General features: G+C 34.8%; 1 protein-coding gene across 7 annotated transcripts in view; it reads left to right on the forward strand.

Moving 5' to 3' along the window:
• Positions 1-24,699, forward strand: part of Cdk12 (Cyclin-dependent kinase 12) — a 155,328-nt gene that overhangs the window by 49,730 nt on the left and 80,899 nt on the right. For all 7 annotated transcript variants that reach the window (XM_069824567.1, XM_069824546.1, XM_069824529.1 and 4 more), the window contains 4 exons: positions 11,905-13,265; positions 21,084-21,368; positions 21,486-21,649; positions 22,062-22,258. In XM_069824567.1, coding sequence (XP_069680668.1) covers positions 11,905-13,265; positions 21,084-21,368; positions 21,486-21,649; positions 22,062-22,258 — 2,007 coding nt within the window. The remainder of the gene's footprint in view (positions 1-11,904; positions 13,266-21,083; positions 21,369-21,485; positions 21,650-22,061; positions 22,259-24,699) is intronic.

The following is a 24,699-nucleotide window of genomic DNA, read 5'->3' on the forward strand; positions in this document are numbered from 1 at the left end:
ACATATCCAGCATGTCTAAAGTATAATTAGTGACTATAACTTTTTTCTTAATGTTATTCGTAATTTTTTATATTTCTTTGGTATAATCCTGTAATAAATTGTGTTTCCTTTATTAATCTCTTGTAGATAAAAAGTAAAGTGAGGGGAGGGGAGTAAGTGTGACATTGGAGTTAGTGTGACATCTGATATAAAATGTTGTTTCAGATTCAGATGGAATATCGTAATCAGTGGGAAAATATAGCACATACTTCTAATTATTATCTATGACTGAAAAATAGTGATTCTGTGCATTATTACTACATGTTAATGTTTGGATATTTTCAAGTTTGTCACATAAACTTTGGATTCTTAGGACACAAAGAACTATAATTTAAAAAATCAGTGCCCTATAATTTTTGGCAGCACACGAAATAGGGAAATTAAATGGTATACACTTATTCCAATTTTTTCATGGTGAGGAGGGGGTGCAACCTGAATAACTGTAGCAAGTGTGATCCATTTATCTTTTCTCTCCTTCAAGCTGTAGACTCTAAAAGCCTGTAATGGCATCTTTATTTCATTGAGTCCAATTCTATGAATTTTTCAGTGATCCAATTGATCCAGCTTTAGAAAAAATCGGAGTTTTAGAGCCAAATGGAAATCTTGTATCTGTAGAACGACTTTTTTAAGATTACCGTGTCAAATGCTAATTACTATTCATAAAGAAAAAAATCTTAGGGATACCTGATGGTGAAATGAGTCTGTAACAGGCCATTAGGCCTAATATATGGAAGGAGGAGGAGAAGAATTTTTTAATGGGACAGATTTTGCAGTTTTGTCTTTATGTCCATATTTGTATCATTTTGACTTTTTCACAACACTTCATTTTCCACATAATAAAATTAATATAACTTACTGGTCTTCTGACTAGTGTAATAATTGTGTGCACTTTCTGTTACTGACTTTTTTTTTTTTTTTTTTTTTTTTTATATTTTGAGGTTTTTTATCTGACTGTGAAAACTAACATTTCTGAACATAAATGTGCCATTTGTCAGCATAAAAGTCCCTTTTACATAATAACACATTATCAATTATTGCCTCTTTGCAAAAAGAAACAAAAATGAAAGTCATTATATTTTTCAGATGCTATGGTGTCCTTTGTGAAAAAGTTTGTATCTTCAAAATTACTGAAAGTTGTTTAATTCCTACAGAAACATATTAACATGATGAATGTACATCTTGATTACACAACTTTTAACACTATACCACTTTGGAAAACGTATTATGTGTCTTTCACGTGTTAAATTTTATGTTACCTTGTTAACATGGTTTGGCTTGCTATTGGCCATCATCAGAACTGGTTGTTGCTGGTCTTGGCGCCTTTTGTTTTGTTTCATGGGGTGGGGGATGTGTTTATGTAGTGTAATGTGGAGTCAAAGAGTGTGTGTGTTCTGAAATTGAGTCGTGTACAACACACACACAAGAACACAAAAAATTCATCACACTAATATACGAAAACAAAAACACGCACAAGATTGCAACTTTATTCAAGAAATTAAATTACAACATCGCATACAGAACAAATAATACTCAACAAAAACATCTGAACACACAACACAAACAAACAAAAACAACCACACGGGCGTATACAAACTCAAATGTAACACCTGCAACAACTCCTACATAGGACAGACAGACAGATCATTTCAAACACGTTACAAAGAACACATCACAGTCATGACAAAATTACAAAACATTTCCACATATGCAGAACACGTCACAAATGCTAACCACACATACAGAGACATCAACACAGACATGGAAATTCTACACATCCAACCAAAAAGACAGAAACTAAACATACTAGAACAATACGAAATATATACACAAAAACACATCCAAATGAAATTCTCAACACACAACTCAATTTCAGAACACACACACTCTTTGACTCCACTTACATTACACAAACACACCCCCGCAGAAAACAAAACAAAAGGCGCCAATAGCAGGCTGAAACATGTTAACAAGGTAACATAAAATTTAACACGTAAAAGACACAATACATTTTTCAAAATGATGAATGTGTTTATTTTTGCAATAAGTTTTCCCCAATAACTGGGAAAATATTGATACCACATACAGTGATCTGGGTAATAAATCATATCTCTTAGATTTATAAAGCAAAAATTCTGATAATGTTAAACTGGAAATATTGGCTTATACTTGACCCAATTGGACTTACATCATTGTTACATTTAAAATATTCAAATTTATTACTATAAAGCACTTTCAATAAAAACAACATACCATCTGTTTGTCATCCGAGTATGTTCGTTCATATAGTAGCTGCATCTCACTTATTAGATTTACTAAAGTATAATTTACTATTTTGAAATCTTGAATTTGCCTTTTTTTCAGTAGAAGAATGTTTATACACACACTCATTTGACTTGGGTTGCCAGATTTTAAAAATATCAAAGATGGATTTTACTGCAGTTGACTTACAAGTGACTTCTTAATAATAAATGAATACTAATACAATGTAGCCTATATATGTATAGGATAATTAAATAATTATTTCTTCAACATTTTAATGAATATTTATCATTACACTTTTTATATGTGTCGTTTAGTTTGACAGTTTTGTAAAAAAAAGAATACATTTTTGTTAATTAACATTTACATTAACTTTAACTTATCAATATCAAAATGCAAACATAAAGTGGTAGGAGGGTATTCTCTTAAGTCTCCACACCCCTCAAGTTTAAACACGGTGCATCATGGTGCATTTGTTTCACGTGGTGCTCTTATTTCAATTCTGCTTAGGAATGGTAACATCTTAAAAAGCGGGACATTCTACATCCCATGAGCGGGACACTAAAATTTCCAGAAAATAGCACTGTCCTTGCCATAGTGGGGCATCTGCCAACCCTACAATATCAGTACAAGAAATATTGTAGATCAAAATATTGAAAATAATTAATATTTCCGGTAATTTTGTATCCTCTTGAATGTTCGTTAGAAATTACTGTTACACACACTGAGCTTCATAAGTAAGTCTATATTATGATAAAATGCAAATTATGAAATTATTTTAAGAATACTGAGAGTAAAAAGAAAAAAATATCGCAGATGGAAGTAGGATGTGAGGAAGTAGAAAATATATTTCCATTTTTAAATTTCTTATTAGCCTTATTCGAATGTGTAATCAAAAGTCTCTTGTAGGATTGCAGAAAGAGGAGTAGTAAAGTAATTAATTCAAAGTATTTGGCCCATTGTTATTCTTGTGCCCTGGGTATAATATGGGAAATTAGAATTGTTAAGAGATTTCAGAAATATATACTATACACAAATCACCAGTTGAGTGGTGGAAGAATGTGTATTTTTAAAACCGAACTAGAAAAGTGGGGCATGGTACTGCTAGTTTCTACCCTATTTGAAAACAACTCTCAAAGAATTAACAATAAAGATGACTAAATTACATATATTCAAATTGACTGATGTTTTTAGTCAGAATGTTATACTATCAATGTCTGTCCTTGATCATTGCCATGCTTTCTTTCAAAGTGCTTATTGTAAATCTTAGCATAAACTTCCACTAGCCTCACTAATGTCAATTACGACCTACAAGTGTTGGCTTGTGATTTGTGTACTGTACATAGTGTGTCCACTGGTAACGAAAGTAGCACTTAGATGATAGTGGATAACAAAATTACGCATATTATTCCACTTCACTTATTTAATCTTGGTGCCGCTGCTTGAGCTGCGGTCGTCAGTAGTTAGCGATTACATATGAGGGGGTCAAAAGCAAGGGAATATAAGTGCACTTTAGTTACTTTTGAGAAATTATTGAAAATGTTTAATCTTTCGTAAATTCGGTGAAGTTTTAATTTTAAATTTTAATGTGTGATGTCTTTAAAAGATAATATAGCCCTTTGCCAATAAAAGTTTATGCTTTAGCTTTCCCTGGATGCATTTAAATCATTTTTTTTTTAACATCACTTGTACTCCTTTGCTTCTGATCCCCACATATACAAGTCTAATATAGTCTAGAACAGTGGTTCTGAAACTTTTTTTATTGCTGATCCCTTTCGGCTTGAAAAAAGATTCACGGATTCTCATATTAAATTAAATTGAGTTAATCGCTAGATTAAAATAGATATAAATTTAATATGTCTCCATTTATAATCTGTATGTTTTAACATCGACAATATGTCCACAACTACATTAATTACCATGTATAACCATGAGTTCATAAACATGCAGTAGTATTTATAAACTGCGTGTATTTTTTTCTGTATTTACATGCATAATTATAAAAAAAATACCTTCAAATTGCTAATGTGAAGAATGGTGTTCTTTCCTCGCCTCACAACTCACCCGGTATGATACCTCATTGTCGGTTTTCGCACTTTTCACCAATGTATTCTGACATTGTTTTAACCTTTCAAGTTAACGTTGAAAAAAATGTATGTTCTTGTTCTTACATTCGGGGTGGTTTGTTTCCAAATGTCTATGGAGTTTCGCAGGCAATAAACTGTTACTTAGCACACAAAGGGCGTCCAGAACAATTTTATTGCCTGTCCACATAAATTCAAGATCCAATCATATTTTCGTTTTTTGGTTGATTCACCTGTTTTTAAATCAGCAGCACTGGGGTGTGATAACATGACAAGGTAATCGACTGGTTTCTGAATTTGTAGAACTGTCATTTCTATTGTCTTTATTAACCACCGATCCACAGAGACAACACTGTATAATATGAAAATTAAAGTTATTCATAATATTAAATTAATATTATGTTCGGAATCAAACACATGTGGTTATTTACACGCAGTTTAACATGAACACCTCACACTGAATGAATAAAAACGGACTTCACAATAAAAGTAGCAGAAGCAGAACGCATGCACAATGGACGAAATTCGTTTCTTTTTAAAATTACGTGTCAAAATTTGTTGCTGACTAGATAACATTGTCTGTCAAATTTATTTGACAATTAAGACATAAGTCTTTGAGCACATTTACAAAAATTTATTCTTACACTGTTGATCCAGAGAGAAAAAACTGAAACATTCACACACACACACCAAGCAGATAAGAACTAACTAATAACTCGCCACCCTCGCCAATCAGACAAAAATTTTCAATAGAATTGACTACCTTAATTGAAAAAAGAAAGTTGCACTTTTTATGCACCTCTAAGGCCAGCTTACGCAAGGGTAAGATCTGATCGTCTACCTTTGCCGATATAATAATAATAATAATTATTATTCTTTATTTATACTGGCAGAGTTAAGGCCATAGGGCCTTCTCTTACACTCTACCAGGTCACAAAGTATACAAGCAGTTAAAATTTAACAAAAAGTTAAAGAACAGAATACTAACATATTACAAAATAATAATAATAATAATAATAATAATAATAATAATAATAATAATAATAATAATAATAATAATAATAGCATAATAAAATTGACACTAAATAACATGAAAATAATATATAATAGAAAAAAGAAAGTAAAATACATTGGGAGATAGTAAAAGTAACTAATTTAGTACAAATGGTTAATATGGAAAATGTAAGGTAGAATATAACAAAATGGAATGTAATAAAATAATAATAAAAAAGAAAAGAAATACGAATATTAAATAAAATTCACAATAAAAAGGCTATGATAATAAATTCATCGGCTGATAAAGAGAAAAAAAGGGGAAAGAAAGGAAAGAAATATATAGCCTACATTTTTACAAAACTATTGCAGAGAAAAGGGCTGTTAACTGAAAGGAATGTGAATTGAAAAAGTGCAATTTTAATTTATTTTTGAAACTAGACAATGTCCGACAGTCTCTGACATGTTGTGGTAAAGAGTTCCAGAGATGAGCTGCAGAGACCGTGAAAGATGAAGAGTAGAAGGATGTTCTGTGTTTAGGAATGGAGAGTGTGATATGGTGTTGTGAGCGAGTATCTATTTCGTGATATGAGGACAAATATTGAAAACAAGAAGCTACGTTTCACAAAAACAGTCGTATACAGTGCTGTACAATCACTTGGATAAAAATGGTAGGCCTAGTATGATAAGTTATTTATTCTAAAATGCATATTGCCAACCGCTGCAGATCCCCTGATAAGTGTTGGCGGATCCCCGCGGATCACACTTTGGGAACCACTGGTCTAGAAGGTTTGGAGAGAAGTTGGCTATGCATCCGTTAAAATGAGGATCAGGTGATTAATGTCTTTTTCATTGTGTGTATTAGTAATTATTATTAAGTTGTAATAAAAAAGTAATAAAAGTTTTATTTTGCTGTTTCGGTAGACATGCGTGTATTTTAGAAGAAGAATAGAAAAAGCTCCTTATACTGTATCTTCCATAACTAGCATATGTGTATATGCTTATCTTTATTGAATTCCATATTACACCAAATAGTAATATGCATCTGCTTATGTGTATATTTATGCTTATAGGTATGTGTGTGTGTGTGTGTCTTACAACCATTTATATATATATATATATATATATAAATGGTTTTTATATATATATATATATATATAAATGGTTGTAAGAAACCTGCAGGTTCATAGGTCCATTGCCACCCTCACATAAGCCTGCCATTGGTCCCTATCCTGAGGAAGATTAATCCAGTCTCTAGCATCATATCCTACTTCCCTCAAATCCATTTTAATATTATTATCCTCCCATCTATGTGTCTGCCTCCCAAAGGTCTCTTTCCCCTCAGGTCTTACAACTAACACTCTATGCATTTCTGGATTCACCCATAAGTGCTACATTTGCCATGTCCATCTCAAACCTTTGGATTTAATGTTCCTAATTATGTTAGGTGAAAAAAAAAATGCGTGCAGTTCTGCATTGTGTAACTTTCTCCATTCTCCTGTAACTTTATCCCTCTTAAGCTTCGCTTTCTCCAATATCAGACTGAACTAGAACTTAAAACTGAGCTGATGTGTTAAGGTATTCCAAGTTCAGTTTTCAGTTATGCTTTCCTAGAAAACTTAAAACTGATTTGTACAATTCATATTTGTGCTGATGACTGAATAGTGTTTGACAAGGATGCATGAAAATGAAGAAATTGAGCTAGACTTGGATACTTTGTCGTTCTTTTTGATGGACAAGATAATACAGATCATGAACGTCATTCTGAAGTACATCCTATGTTTGCTAATTGTGGTTCAGAAGAAGCTTATGTAGTTATTGTTATTTTAAATTATAACACGCGTGAGATAGGGTTTGTTTGGTGGTATAGCAATAACATGATACCTAAAAAGATAACAAGCAATAATAAAAATACTTTTCACTGATAGGGTTATGTTGACTTCAGTCAGCAGGCCTACAGTTATACCAGCCATTTGGTCGAGCTACCATATTGCACTTGTTCAAAAATCAACTCTTTGTCAGGGAGAGTCAACATAATTATTAAAATCAAGTTAATTTTGAAAATGTGAATCTTATTTAGCTGATCATTTTAATTTCTCACCAAGCTCCTTCCAATAACGTTTCTTCTTCATATTTCTATATTCTTTGTCTTCAACATCATATAAAAGTTTGTTTTGGCATACAAAATCGATTATTCTTTCTTATTCAGTACACGAAAATGTTCGTTTTCCACTCATATTGTTGAAAAAAAAAAACTTCTGTAAAAACTATTATGTCTTATAACCTTACCACATGGGAACAATCACACTGAAATTGAGAACTGAACAGAAAAAAAAACTACTGCCTTGGTAATTTTTCTCGCCTAGATTTCTGATGGAAAACTTATAATTCTAGTGACAAACTGAAAAAGTATAGATTCAGGTATAAGTTACGTTCAGATTCCCTTAGTTCAGTTAAATTCTAGTCTAGAGGAAAGCACTGTCATAAGAAGTAATGGACTTGTTCATGACCACGTGCCCTCGACATAAAAATGTTCAGTCCAATTAAGTTCTACATTCAGACTGGAGGAAAGCGAGGCTTTAGCCCCAAATATTTTTTTAAAAACCTTATTCTCGTTCATGACCACGTGCCCTCGACATAAAAATGTTCAGTCCAATTAAGTTCTACATTCAGACTGGAGGAAAGCGAGGCTTTAGCCCCAAATATTTTTTTAAAAACCTTATTCTCGAATGCTCTTAACCTCTATTCCTCTCTCAAAGTGAGAGTCCAAGTTTCACAACCATACAGAACAACCATAAATGCTAACTTTCAGCTTTTTCGAGAGCAGATTGGATGACAAAAACTTTTCAACTGAATAATAACAGGCATTGCCCACATTTATTCTGGATTTAATTTCTTCTCGAGTGTCATTTATATTTGAAGAGCATGGGGGAAAAACTTGTTAAGTTCAGAATTATGTATTTTCTGTTTCAGATGTCATGTAATAGCTCACGTAGTGTAGATTTGTATAGTTTAACTGTACAGAATAACAACCTCATCAGTCCAAAGAAATTTGAAGAGTGATAACCCAAAGACAATAGAATACAATGTGTTTTACTTTTACCCTGCTCTCTTGTAAAAACAGTAAAACGTGGTTTATCAGGTTTTTCTCCTGTACTCTTCATTTGTTACTGTTGCTCCAAGGTACTTGAATTGTTCCACCTTTTCAAAGAATAAGTTTGCAATTCTTATATTTCCATTTCGTACTATGTTCTGGCCACGAGACATAATCATATACTTTATTTTTTCGGGGTTTACTTCCAAACCTACCTCCTTACTTGCTTCAAGTAAAATTCCCGTGTTTTCTTTAGTCGTTTGTTCACATCATCGACATAAACAAACAGCTGTTGTAACCCCTTGAATTGCAAACCCTCTCTCTCTTTTCCTAATGACATATTCTAGAGCAAAATTAAAAAGTAAAGGTGATTAGTGCACAGTGAATTGGAAAATTCGATAAGAATATTATATAAAACTTCTCTCTTAACCAAGTCATATGTATTTTTTAAATCTCTGAATAATTGATGTACTGTGCACTTATACTCCCATTTTTTTCTCCAATATCTGTCGAATACAAAAAATCTGCTCTGTAGTCGATCTATTACGTCTAAAACAACATTGAAGATCCCCAATTAATTTCATATACATAAGGAGTTAATCTTCTCAAAAGAGCATTGGACAAAATTTTGTATGATGTCAATAAAAGTGATGTTCCTCAAAAGTTACTACAGTTAGTCTTTTCCCCCTTATGTACAGTATATACAGTGAACCTCTCTATCCTGGACACATATGGTTCAATAAAAAAAATGGAATGGAAATTACTGTGCATAATGTTAAGGAACTACAGTATTCAAACACTTTGTCATTTAGTTAATCATTAATACATAAAGATTAATTTTTTGGTCCTACAGATCCGGTACTGTAGATTGAGCCTTGGTGTAATTCAGTGGTTAGAGAACCCAGTGTGTAGAACTGGGGACCCGGGTGATACCTGGTGCCTGAGCGAATTTTTCTCCATTAATAACCAATCGTCATTAATAGTTATGGCGACTCTTTTTCTTTCCCCACTGCAATTTTGTTCTCATGCATTTACAGTAGGCCTAATATTGAGGTTCTATTTATTGGTTCTAATATTGAAACACTTGATTTAGAAATTCCAAACTCTTCTGCAATTTTCCTACAAATAACACCATAACGCAAACGATTAACTTCTGTCTTCCTTTCAGTGGTTAATTCCACCAACTTACACTTACTCATATTGAGGCACTATACAAATTGCACAAACTGACTCTCACAGGTAAACACCTCAACAAAGAATGATTCTACACTGCAGGCCTACTAAAATAATTTCGCATAATAAAGTTTACTGTTATGAAAAATAATGCCCCTTCACTCCATACTCAAATTTAACCACAGTACAGTTACAAAAAAGGACAAAGTGAGTAATTCCAGGAATGTAGAAAGAAGTTCACAGTTGCTCTACTGTACAAGGAAGACCCCCTATTATTCCACTCTGCTAGTGGTCCTTGTAAAACACAAGGGTTTAATGAAACTCAAATCTAAACAGGTAGCAGAAATACATAATAGATCAAGAGAATTGTCGAAGATAGAACTATAAGGAGTATCCAGCTTCCAGGATTGGCAGGTATTCAAATAGAGGATATATTGGACATGCAAAAACATAGAAATTTGTCTTGTTCCAAGAAAATATGTCGAATATAATGAAGTATCTAACATACAGAGGTGTCCAAATACTTGTACAGCGGTTTCACTCTATATGTACAGAATATACAGAGTCCGCCAAAAAAATTTATACACTCTTTAAGGAAGGAAAGCTATTCATTATGTGCTTGTTTTAAATTTAAATACTGATCACACATGTAGTACTGTCTTCAGTTAAGCACGTGGTTACTTTAGATGTTCAAAATGTTCGCTGTTGGCAGCCAGACACACAACACAGTTGCAGCTACATCGGTCATTGTTTCAATTGAGATTGCTGCACATGCCGCTGTAATCTTCTGGCGAAGGTCCTCCAGTGTGCGTGGCTTACGTCGATAGACTTGATCTTTCGCAGTTCCCCACAAGTAAAAATCCATAGGGGTTAGATCTGGCGATCGTGGGGGGAACTCAATGGGTTCTCTTCGTCTAATTCAATGTCCCTGCAGATTGTCATCCAGGAAAGCTTTTATGGCTAGGTGGTAGTGCCCTGTCCTGTTGGTAGAAGACATCATCAGCTTCATAAAGCGCACATAAATCTGATAAAATCGATGTATATAACATTTCGAGGTACACTTCTCCAGTGACAGAACCATCAAAGAAAAAGGGTCCTACTAAGCCCCTAGATGATAGTCCACACCACACATGAACCTCTGGTAGATTGACCGCCTTATCCACATGAATATGCGGATTTTCTGGTGTCTAGTAGATGCAGTTATGCTGATTCATTGTTCCATTTAAGTTTAAACTGGGCCTCATCAGACCATACTATCTTTGTCACAAATTGTTCGTCTTCAGTTACCATTTGCTGATATCATTTGCAAATTGGATTCGACGATCAGGATCGTCATCATTAATCGCGTGCAGTAATTGTGGGATGTAAACTTTCCACTCAGCAGCTTTCAGAATTCGTCGTACACTTGTACTGCTAATCGCCACTTCACGTGCACATTGCGTAGCAGACTTCTGTGGAGAAGTAACAAACCTTTCCAACATGGGAGCCGATGAAGCAGGGCTTGTAGCTGTAATTAGTCTTCCTGATCTTCCTTTGTGAATATCACAAATCGTTCCATGCACCTCAAACTTGTCAATAATGCGTTTGTTAGGGGAGTTTGGGGTTCTGTTTCATACTCCTGCCTCCACTGATGCTACACTTCAACGGCATTATCAAATCTCATAAACCACTTCAGAATGCATTTTCGCTGCTCGAACGTCAAGCATGCTCCAGCCATTTTGTTTTCTCACTTTCATGTTGAAACTACCGACATCTGTTTAGCGAAATATCATACTGTGTCATACTCGTAATTCAAATCAATTGACAATATCAGTATCCCGATACAGTCTCACAAAGAGTGTATACATTTTTTGTTGAACTCTCTATAAAATACAGACAATGATATTACCTAGCTATTTCTTTATATTTACAGCTTTAAACATACTGTACACAATTCGTCCACTCAGCTTAACTAGAAATTGAGGAGTATGCTAATTGCAGCTGTGAACATAATTATGTGATAATCAAACAGTGGATTTTCGGTCCCAATACTTAATATTATGTGTACGTCAGTTGCTGGGAGGTAATTGAACTCATTGCTATCCCCTCTCAGTACACCAAGGGACTTGAAGTCTTGTCACTGTGTTGGGACCGAAAATCTGCTGTCTGGTGAAAATACTCTGTGCTATCTTATTGAGTTCTGTCATTTTCATTAATATTAAATGCTTTGTATCATTGTGTTTATGATGATTCAAAAGAAAAATGTTTAAATTAATGTTTCAGAATACGACGCATAGAGCCACGGTCTGTAACCCGTTCACGAAGTCGTAGTGCTCAGCGCTGGCGTCGACCATCTAGATCACGTTCGCGATCGCCACACATGTCTCGCAATAGTAGACGTTGGAGCCGGTCACCAAGCTATACCATAATGCGTGGTCTGTCATCACGCATTAGAAGTCGTAGTCACAGTCGTCCCAAACTCACGAAACGTGTTCGGTCTCGTAGTCCTCTCCTTAGGCCTCGATCTCGCAGTCCATCATCTAGGCAACGTTCACGAACGCCAAAGCCCCCAAGGTCTCGTAGTCCACGAACTCCACCCAACAAACATTCTAGATTACGTTCAAGGAGTCCTGCTAGAAGTCCTCATTCTCCACGAAGCCCCTTTTCATCATCATCTTCACATACCCCGAAAGTCAAAGACTATGGACTTGCTAAAATGAGTGAGACAAGTTTGTTTGCTGAATTAGTAAAAGACAAAAACATGAGAGAATTGGCTATGAAGCGGTTAGCTGCCATTAAAGAAAAGAAGAAAGAAAATAAAGACAGTGAACCAGAAGAAAGTACTCCTGTAAAAGAGGTGATAAATGTAGAACCTTCACAGACTGTATCAATAGACATTGACCAAACGACGTATATAACACCTTCTGAAGTGAACAATATTCCAATACCCTGCAGTGATGCTATACAACCACCACAGTCTGCTTATGTATCAGTGCCAACACCTGATAGTAGTATGTTTTACCCTCCTCCAACAATAATGGTGCCAAACTCTCAAGTTCCACCTGGTTTGCAACAGGCTCCTCCAACCACTGCAGGAGTCACATTGCCAGGATCTTCTGCTGCTATGACAGCTCAAGTTACAGTACCTCCACCTACCAATTATCAGACCCCTGCAACGTCATTGCCAAATACAGATAATGAAACTATGTCAACTGGACCAGAGCAACAGACAAATTTGAAAGTTTCTTCACCTAAAACTATAATTACCATACCTGATAACAGTATGGACATTTCTCCTGTTCATGAAAACTCAAACGAAGCCTCCTTGTCAAATAGTGCTCCTGAAGTGGTGGTACAAATTGATCCTGAACCTCCAGTGGTGAAAACATTGCCAAGTGAAACCATTCCAGTTGTGTCAAAACCAGTGAACATTGAAGCTGGGGTCAATAAATCAGCTGTTGAAACTGCACCTCCAGTATTGAAACCTAAGAGCTTAACAAAATTGCCAATGCCTCCTGGGATTCGACAGAGTGACTTTGAAAGTATTGATTCTCCACCAAGTCGCTCACCCAGTCCTGAGCCTGTTATCAACAAACGCAAAACTCCACCAAGGAAAGGGATCAAAGATCTACCGATGCCACCAGGTAATTGAACCATTTTTGTATCAATATTTATTTATTAAGCTAGTTATTTTTATTTCTTCCCTCTGTCATTTGAAATATAGAAATTATGCAAATACAGTTTCGTTAGAAAACCTTTCCTCTTGAGATGAAAGTTTAAACTTCTCACTAAATGATGAAAAGTGTATTTTTTTCAGTAACATGTTGTATGGATATTTGTATTTTTAATATCCGTAATGCATTGAAAATATTCAAGTGCAGCAGATTAAAAAGCAGGGTTCCCACGAAGTAAAAGGTAGTTAGCTGGCACCACTTTCTTTCGAGGTCAGAGAAGGAGTGAATGAGGGACTGAGAAAATAAACTGTTGGACAAACTGTTGTTATTTAAGTTCCTCTGGACCACGAGTTTGTAAAGTTTATGTCGCATTTGTTAGATTAACATTTGTTTTTGGTTGTGTTGACAAACATTTGAATCTCAAAAGAAGTGGTAGGGTGTTGGATTGTAAAAGACAAAGTTCATGTTAAGTTGTATTACACATCACAATTGTGTTAGATGCATAGGAAATGGCATCACACTGTTGAAAGAATGCTTTTCGATTCTCACAAATGAACAGTTAATATCATTGCAGAACTGTCCCTTAAACTGCATACACAGATTATCGCAACAAATACATAAATAAATTATCTGCCCATACTCACTGAAAGAGTTTATTGGACTACTAAGCAACAGATGAATTCATCCTCCAGTGTAGGCCATTAGGAGGAGGAGGAGGCTAACCGGAAGAATGTGAAAACCAACTCTAAATGTTGCTTTAGGAATGAATGGCGCTTGCTTGAAGAGAGCAGTTGAGTTGCTGTTCTTCATGAATGAATGCCTACAGTGCTCATGTAACATGTGAGATGACCTTACTTGTTTCGCATGTTTTGGTAATTGAATGAGCTAGTCAATTTTTCGATAATCTTTTGTTCAAGCTTTAATTTTACAACCTTAATGTTAATATGGGCAGCTAATTTTTTATATTCATCTATGTGCTGTGGAAACCTAAAGTTGTCACAAGCAAAGAGCCGACTTCTGAAAGTTGTGCAGTGTCTCTTTTTGAATTCCTGTCTACCTAGTACTGTCTTGCAACAGAACAGCCAGTAGAAACAGAATTCGTCACTCACATTTCCAGTGCCACAAGACAAGTGAACATGGTGTTGCCACTTAGATCTTTAATTCAGTTGTCATTTTAATGTAAACACTTCTTGCTTAATAAGTGTACCCTCCTACTGTCTGCCTCTGGGAGAGGGAAAGGGAATGCATGTCAGCTACAACACTGCATTCTGGCCCTGTACTTCCGCGTATTTCACTGGAGACATCAGAAGTCACTTCTTTGTGACAGCTCTAACAGTATACAGTTTGAGTGGAGGTTTCGACATGAGCTCATCAGTTCCTTTGTCACTTTCATTAAATTGAGCAATGAAAGGAAACCATATTTCTACCCTGCTCACATCTGCATTAGCCGTAGTGGTGAAAACAAAAGGCTAGTATTTCTCATTCACAATATTCAGCCTTAAATCCAACTGCACAGCAGATTGAGGACCTTGTTATCTTGTACTGGAAAGCTAGAGAGAAAATGACTATATCGTCAATTCTCGCCATTGGAAAATAATAATAATATTACTATCATCCCATATTTTTTGTTGTAACTTGTGTTTTTTTGAGTGTGTGGTATTTTCCAATGTTCATATATACTTACTATGAGAATTCATGTAGACCTGAAGTTTATAGCAAGCATAATCTGTGGCTGTGACATGGGCGACAGTTGCCAAAGTGATCTTGATGTAGCAACACAACTTTCCACAATGTAGTTTACTGTACCAACCTTCATTACTGTGGAGTGCCTTTTCTAATGTTTTTATCTTATTGATTGTATGAAAAAACATTTTTCTTGTATTTAATTCTTTATATCTGTCATTTTTAAGATAGATTAAAAAAATTGACAGAACTCTCAACTTGAAGTCTGATTCTGAACTTGGTTCCCAAACTTCTGTGCTTTTCAGCTGACTATTTAATGATAAATTTACGGTTCATATCCTTTTTCATTATCTGCGTCTCATCTGAGTTGTACTGACAAATTATTGTTAATTCAGTTATTGCGAGTTAGTTCAGATTCACAGTAATTGCTTGCATAGAGTGGTGCCAATGCCATATGAACGACGGTGCCGGATTACTGAAGTGCATAAAAAATATTGTTTAATTCTTCACTAAAACTGATGTTCTAAGCTGCACCATCCACTCCACTTGCACTTCTAAATTTAAACTAGAATGTTTCACACATGGCTGATGCAGCGTGCCTCACTACTCGTTATGTCACAAGGATGAATAACTCCGCCTCTTCTGTGCCATTGCAGTTACTAATTAATATCAATTGCAGTAACAAATTAATACAAGCCCAGACTAATATATCATAATTTTATTTGCTTAGAAGTTAGAGGATTTCCACCAAGTAGAATAAAAATACTTCTCAAAATTGTCGCAGATTTTGAGTAATATAAATTTTGTTTGAATGGTAAGAAAATATTTCTCTTGTAATGATTGAAATTATACCGAAAGTAGCTTTGAAAATCAACGGAGTTAAAAGTGGTAATGCTTTTCTCTTTCTCCTGGAAAATCTTTTTAAAAACACATAGATTTTGGAGGCATAGCGACAATATTTTCTTGTGAAGTAAAGATTAGTTCAAAACTCAAAAATTAAATGAAAATATTCAAAACTTTTAATACTATAATTTCAATTTTTGCAGACAAAGTTGTTAAATATGACATACATTTATGTACCTTGTATTGTATCTTAAAACATATATAGTACCAGTAATTGATTATGAACTTGGATTATATTTGATGTTTACATCAGAGTTTCCTTCTTGTGTTCAAGAGGCTCTTTGCTCAAGCAATTAAATTAACAGGACTAATTTTGTTACTCATTTCGCCAGTGATGTAATATGAGTACAAAATCTTTGAGAAGAAACGAGTCTTTCTAGTTTTACTCATATTAAAGAAAATGAACTATCTTTGAGCATATCCATTTATAATATAAATTTGTAGAGCTGTTGAATGATTAAAAATTTTGATCAGTTAACTGAATGCCTTTAATTGATTCACTGACCAGGTAATAAAATTTTAATAGATTTTCAGTGTTTGAGAGTTTGAGCATAAACTTACTTACAAATGGCTTTTAAGGAACCCGAAGGTTCATTAACTGGAAGTGGCAATGTTAGTAGATCCATGTTTGAAAAGATAAACATGTTTAAAAAGATATTGGGGACTACTTTTGTTCCAGTGTAACTGAACGATTTTTTCGCATTTTGTACAAAATCTTGCTTTTCTGTCCACCACTTTTCTAGTCATCATCATCATTCTCCTGTGAAGTATTAGGCTCCTCAGCCTGTTACGGTTTCATTGCCATCTTTTTCTAGTTCTTCCTACATTTGAAACTGCTGAATAATTAATTTCTTACATGGATGACTTACCAGCCCAGTCACATAACCTCTAAACTGAGAGAATCAGAGTTTTATTTTGGAGTTTCTTCTTCTAGATGGTTGCCTGCCATAGCTATAGAGTTCTATCAACCCTGCTTACGAATTTACCCCCTGTAAACAGGGTTGCCTCTTACACCTCTCTCATTGGATAGGTATTTATTCCTTTTTTTTTTTTCCCCATTAGGCCTATTTTTTCTACGATCATTTAATTTAAATCCAAAATTTTCACCAAGTTTTCCACGCAACTGTTAAGCCATATTCATAACTTAAATTCACAAAAACACTGAGTATACTGACTTCTGAATATTCAATAGTCACATATCCTACAGTCTTTGAAAGTAAACTGATAATTTAGAGTGACCGAAAGTTGAACTTAACCGGGTTAGGTACAGCTTACAGCAGTAAAATTTTGGAAATATTCAACATTTTTTTTCCTTCATTACTGTATCTTGTACAATAATGAAAATTAGTACAGTGAAACCTTTCATTTACGGACATCAAAGGGACGTAACAATCTGTCCGTATCTGGGAGGTGTCCTTTATTGGGAGGAAGGCTCCCCAATCTAACAGTAAATTTATAATATGCATTATGTATCCCTTGACGCTTTAAATGAAATGTATTACTGTAGTTTAATTCTAAATACAGTATACTGCAGTAAATTATTTGCAACTTTGAACTACAGTAGATAAGACCGAAAAAAGAAAATACAGTACTGTGTCATTCAGTTTTATTCTTGGTCTACAGTTTTGCAGTACTGTAATTTACAGTTTTCAACTTAACCTTTACGTTCAGGTGCCATGGCACCTGATCTTATGAACAACTGATTGAAGTGAAGAGAATAATCCTAACCCTATCATGTGTTGAATACAATTTCACGATCACGGAAACCTTGGACCCATCAGACAGGTTAAATTTTATGACTTTGGTTATCTACCCGCTTCCAACTAACAAGGGGTAGCCAGTTGGACTAGTGGTAGCTTTCGAGACCATTATTGTCTTCTTTCATGTTAAGGAATTTCTGTACTAAATTTTCCATTTTTGTAACACATTAGGTCTTGAAAACCAAGTTCTGTCCGCAGTCAGGAGGTAAAGCAAGCTTTAGGACTGTGAAACAGCTGTCCATGTCCGTGTCTGAGAGTGTCCATAAACGAGAGTTAAATTTATATATTATTTCAGTTGGGACATAAAAATCTGTCCGTATATGAGGAGTGTCCGTATTTTGGGGGTGACCATAAGGGGAGGTTTCACTGTATGTGTAAAACACTGCCCTTCTGCTATACGAAAAAAAATAGTTTTACAATTAAAAAGAATATTTACGTTTTTTTTTTAATTTAGTTCACTGTGCAGTGATGAGGCATTTCCCACATAACTAAAAAGTTATCTAACATTCTGTGATGAAATTTGTTGTTTATATTTATGCATGTCATAGCTACAATATGATGCAGGATCACTTCTCTACCTTTGATAGATTGTCTGATAAAAAATAAATTCATTTTAGGAAATGGTCAAATATCAGTATTGTCTTCTAACACAAAATAAAAAAATATATATTATTTATTAAGAAATGTAGTTCAAAGAGCATGATATTGGAAACATGAGTTTCAGTAATAAAATAAAAAAGAGAGAACTTGAAAAAGTTAACAAGTTTATGAGTTATGAGGGAAACACTTCATCACTGCAGAGTAAACTGCCACCATTTTGAATTTAAAAAAAATAGTATAAATAATTTTTTTTTAAATCGTAAAAATATTTTTTTCATATAGCAGAAGGACAGTGTTTTACACATGCCAGTTTCCATTATTGTACAAGATACAGTAATGGAGGAAAAAAAAATGTTGAATATTTCCAAAAATTTTACTACTGTAAGCTGTACCTAGCCCCTTAACATTTTCATGAACAATTTATGCACAAAGTCTGGTACATGTAGATGACAGAGAAGTATTCAATTTCAAGAAATACCATTATTTGGATCATTAATCCTCTTCCAGTTCCAAACTTACAGCTATCTTCAGGTGGTTATTTTGACAAAGGACAACATGTCCGCAAGTACAGGGTTTATCATGTATGATGCAATCGCCTGCCCACATCTCCCACAGCATGTCTATCGCATACGCTTAGTACAGTTGCCTCGTCATGGATTGGCTTGTCTCCCCTGAGTTGTGCGTAAACTAAGAAGTAATGTGACTAAATTAAACTTACCTTTACTTACAGAAGGTTCTCAAAATGACGTTCTTCTGCTTCTAGAGAAGCCTGATACCTCTTGAACATGTTATTAAAGACTTGACGAATTTCGGCTGCCAAAATTGTTAAAATCACAAGCCGAATACTTTCTTCTAATTCTTCGAGTGTATGGGGATTGTTTGGGTACACCTTTTCTTTTAACATTCCTCAAATATAGAAATCACATGGATTTAGATCTGGGGAGCGAGGAGGCCAGTCAAGTATCCTATCATCAAAAATACCTCGCAATTCTTCTGTAGACTTATTGGCAGTGTGTGCTATTGCATTGTCTTGCATGAAATAACTATGGGTCCTTCTGCTAGGTGTTAGTTCTCTGGAGAAAGGGTGCAGTATATTGTTCACATACCTATCAGAATTTATGATTTCGTGGAAAAAAAAAAATGGTCCAATAATTCGCGTTGCACTAATTGCACACCACACTCTTGTTTTCATATCATGGAGAGGCTGTTTATGTAACTGATGCGGATTTTCGGAACTCCAATATCTATTGTTTTGTGAATTCACGTAATCTGATAAATGGAGCCAAGCATCATTGGGAAAAAAAAAGCATTCCAGGATCAACCTCCCCATCATGCACAGACTGCAGTAGCCAGTTGTAATATCGACGTCGAGCAATAGTATCCAAATTTGTCAGTCTGTACACTACAGTTATTTTATAAGGCTTTAATTTGAGTTTGTGCACAGCTCTGTGAGCAGATGCTACTGGCACACCAATCTGAATTGCTAAATGAGGCAACGATTTCTCGCACTTCTTTCTATGGCCACTCCTATCTAGTCTAATTTTTCCTCAGTTAGAATGCTTGATGTTCTAGTATATTTCATGTTTAACACAGATCCAGTCTCTAAATTTTTTGGTAATTTGTATATCGTCAATTTATTGGGAACACGTACATTGGGAAATTTCTGTATGAAAGCAAGCCGACATTCCACATACGATTCAGTTCTTGCATAGTTTAATACAATAAACACTCATAGCTCCCTAGTGTATAACATAGTGAACGAAACTACACACAATAAGAATGAACAAATGTGTACTCAATTACACAGCAGACTAAACTGAACAAGGCTGAATAATGCTCACTGTTTACAGCTGAGGCTTCTGCAATACCAATCTTGTTACGAGAAACAAAGGAGGCTCCAACTATGCAATTGGTGAGTGCTGCCTCCCTGCCAAGCTAATGCTTTCTCAGCAATGACAGAGACTGTAATTTGTGTCGTACGTGATAAACCCATTGTAATAGAATATATGGCTCGCATCCTTTCCATAGTTTGTGAAAGTAAATGTTCGCCGAAGCCGGGTTTTTAAAGAAAAAACTATCAGTTGTACTTAAAATATTATTGCTTCTAGGATTCTAAAGGAAGATGACAAGAACATCAGTTTACACTAATTACCTGTCAGTCATAGCTTATGCTTTTACTGCACCTAATGATATACAGGCTTTGTGCTATGCAGACGTTACAAGGCAGTTATGTTTCTTTCACCGAATGAAAGACTTTAATCGCTTTGATTAATCGATTAAAACACATTTGATTGGTTAATAGGATTTTAAAATTAATTGGTTAATCGGTTCGATTATTTGATTAAATCGACAGCTCTATAAATTTGTGTTACTTTTTTACACTCCTCTTTCTCATAGTCATTTCCTTTCCCACTGCAAAGTAATATTGTAGGATTCTATACATGCATGATCACCACAGTGGAACAGTGTTAGAGCACTAAGCTTATAAGCCAAGGGGCCCAAATTCAAATCCCTCTCTACCCCGAATTTATAACTTGCATTGAGCAAGCTCGTGGTCCAGGCAACACAGATTTTTTTTTTCTGGTACTCTGGCTCTGTGACATCCCAACATTTCTCTACCATTATCATTCATTATGAATGCAATGTGGACCCATTGCCTGTGGTGCATTCTGACGAACTAAGTGGTCTGTGCTTCTTGACACTTAGTGACATCTATGAGCCACTTATAGAGTTGGGGTGAATAATGACAAGTTAAGGGCACTGTCATTAGACATAAAAAAGGTTTTGTAATAATAGTGATTATTTAAATAGTTGTGTAAGGTTTGTTAAAATGTGTACTCAGTTGTTCCTGGTTCTGAAGAACTAAGTGCAGATGAAGACACAATCCTGACACCACCTCCGCCAGTTGTTGTACCTGAGAAACCACCAAAGTCGAGCAACAAAGTTATGCCACGTCCAAAGCTCAAGAGGCCTAAGATTCTACATCGTCGCCGTGGTTCCAAGAACAGTATACAAGCAACAGGAGGTCGAGACTGGGGTGAAAGGTGTGTGGAGGTCTTTGAGGTTATCGCCCAGATTGGAGAAGGAACCTATGGGCAAGTTTACAAAGCAAAGGATAAAAGATCAGGTAGAGTAATGCTTTACATTTGAAAGTTACATATTAAAATTGATTTAATTGTAATAAGATTGATATACTAAATTTCCATAGAAGTGTTTTAAGAAGATTTCGTTTTGTCTTTAACAGGTGAACTGGTAGCATTAAAGAAAGTAAGGCTGGAAAATGAAAAGGAGGGATTTCCTATTACAGCAGTAAGGGAGATAAAGATCTTACGACAACTGAATCATAAGAATATTGTTAATCTGAGAGAAATAGTTACAGACAAACAAGACGCTTTAGATTTTCGAAAGGTAAGGATTTGTCCTCCTGTACTAAATAATTTGTTCATAAGAAATTTTCCTTAAATTCTAAGAAGCTATTTTATGTGATGTATATTTAAATACTTTCAGTCTGAAAAAAAGGATTACTCAAGCTATATAGTGTAATGCCGAAAGCAAATATATCTGGTTGAATTAATGCTACTAAGAGAAATTTTCTTAATTTGAAGAATCATTTCATATTTACTTTTAAAATACAGTCTTACTTCTATCATAGTAGTTCAGTATATGTTGAGATAATTGATAAAGACCTAATCACATTAAAATTATGTTATATACTTCGAATCTGATGTTCATGCTGAAATTGCAGTTTTACTCAAATTCAGTGAATTGTTCGTGTCTTCATAGTACATAAAAATAGCATCTTTGCATATCTGTGTTTCAGGACAAAGGTTCTTTCTATTTGGTGTTTGAATATATGGACCACGATTTAATGGGTCTTCTGGAATCTGGAATGGTTGATTTCAACGAAGCTCATAATGCATCAATAATGCGACAGCTTCTTGATGGACTTAACTATTGTCATAAGAAGAACTTCCTTCACCGTGATATAAAATGCAGTAACATCCTTATGAATAACAGGTATTGTCATTATCACTGTCACTGCTGTCACCACCACCTGTCAACCATGTCATTAGCAAGTCTCTTTTAATACATTGAAGTCACAGCTGTTGAAATGCTTTATTATTACTTGTCAAATAATATAAAATATCGCAACTTCTATAAACTTTTCAAATTTCTATGTTTAGAATGATATTGTAAAGGAAGTTCTCGTGTTAAATTCTCCGTATCAGATTGATAATTGTGACAAAGGTACTTACTTATGGCTTTTAAAGAACCCGGAGGTTCATTGCCGTCCTCACATAAGCCTGTCATGGTCCTATCCAACATATCCCACCTCCCTCAAATCCATTTTAATATTATCCTCCGATCTACGTCTCGGCCTCCCCAAAGATCTTATTCCCTTCGGTCTCCCAACTAACACTATATGGATTTCTGGACTCGCCCATACTTGCTACATGCCATGCCCATCTCAAAGGTATGGATTCAAGGTTCTAATTATGTCAGATGAAGAATAAAATGCATGCAGTTCTTTGTTATGTAACTTTCTCCATTCTCCTGTAACGTCATCCCTCTTAGCTCCAAATATTTTCCTAAGCACCTTATTCTCAAATACCCTTAACCTCTGTTCCTCTCTCCAAGTTTCACAACCATACAGAAGAACCGGTAATATAATTGTTTTATAAATTCTAACTTTCAGCTTTGGCAAAGGTACTATTCTTGAATTGTCTCTGATAACGACATCAATTTAAGATAAAATCAGTTTCCTTTTAATAGTATACTGACTGGAAAAATAGGGAAACATATGCTATTTTTTTTATAAAATATACAGTAAAATATCAGTATAATGCTCCTTTAAGGACTCGACGAAAAACATGCTATAAGCAGGAAATTGTTACACCGCGAACAGAACAACTAGAGGCTTCAGTGACATCACTACAGAAGAACCCTCACACAGCAGAATTGTTCATTGCACTACAAACTGAAAATGTTGACCACTTACTTTCACTGATCCAGCTGCGCTCTCACAATATAATAACTTCTGTTCAGAAAATGTTTTGCAGCTGAATAGTACTGTACTTACTAGTGCGGAGGAGGGGGTTGTCGGACCGCTTAAAAGTAACGGTCTCCAAGGTTCTAGATGTTCTGTCCCTGGTGTATATGTGGGAATTTGGATTTAACACATGTTTTCAATGTACAACACATATTGAACATGGTAGTATAGCAGTGGCAGTGCATCCTATGCATTCAGTGGGTCAGAGAACCCCCAGGAAAAACAAGGAAAAACAGTGAAAAACAATTTAATTGTTGAAATAAATTTATTTATAATTTACACTATCATTCTTTGTTTCTTACTTATCTTTAATAAATAATAATAAAACTAATAATAAAATCCGCCTGTCATAACAGGTGACCATATAGGTCCGGAAAACAATTTAAAAAATGTATATATGGAATAGAGAGAAAAATCAATACAATGAATAGCAATCATAGTACAATATGCAATTTAGAAAGTTTAAAAGATTAAACATTATATAAATGATTATGTAAAATGCCTATGGATTTCTTTAAGATATTTAAACAAATATTTTTAGTATCTTGGGATGTCATATCATATTGTTTTAAAATGTCAGTAGAATATTTATACATCGATTCACATATAAAGTGACTCTGATGTATTTTTGTCATATGAAAACCTTTGAACCTCGCCAAGCCAACTTCTGGACTTGCATGTGGGATGAGAGGCAGTAGTATGAATGATGTTACGTAATACTTCGTGTCATTGTTGTGCTACGTGCTTGTGTTTTGGTTGTTCTTTAGATGGTAAACACTGGTATTATAGTTGTTTTCGATTTTACAGGGATTTGTATTTTTCAGTACCATAGTGAGAGATTGCAAAAATAATTCAGCGAAAAGTGGGTCACGCCTTCAGAAAGTTTGGGAACCACTGATCTAGAGAACTTGAGTTCGGATGTGCGTTTTAATCTGACATGCACTGATTATCTGGTTGGGATGTTTTTAAAGATTTTTCTCTACTATATGGCAAATGTTAGGAATCCCATGGTGAACCCTTGAAATCATGTTGCCAAAATATCATCTTACTATGGTCAGTTTCACTGATCTTAGATAACTGTACAGTTTATAGAGCATCACTAAATAACCAATTAAAAAAAAAAGATTTAGGCCTACGTTATTTTTAGTGGGTTATTTTACAACGCTTTATCAACTGCTGTGGTTATGTAGCAGCTGGATAATATGAAGGTGATAATGCCAGCGAAATGAGTCCAGGGTCCAGTGCCGAAAGTACCCAGCATTTGCTCTTAATAGGATGAGGGAAAACACTGGAAAAAAACCTCAATCAGGTAACTTGTCCCAACCAGGATTTGAACCTGGGCCCACTCATGTTAACTGTTACTCCACAGTGGTAGACACTTTATTTGTTAATGAAATGAGAAAGATCT

The sequence above is a fragment of the Periplaneta americana genome, chromosome 1, assembly GCF_040183065.1.
Source record: "Periplaneta americana isolate PAMFEO1 chromosome 1, P.americana_PAMFEO1_priV1, whole genome shotgun sequence".
NCBI classification, from domain to species: domain Eukaryota; kingdom Metazoa; phylum Arthropoda; class Insecta; order Blattodea; family Blattidae; genus Periplaneta; species Periplaneta americana.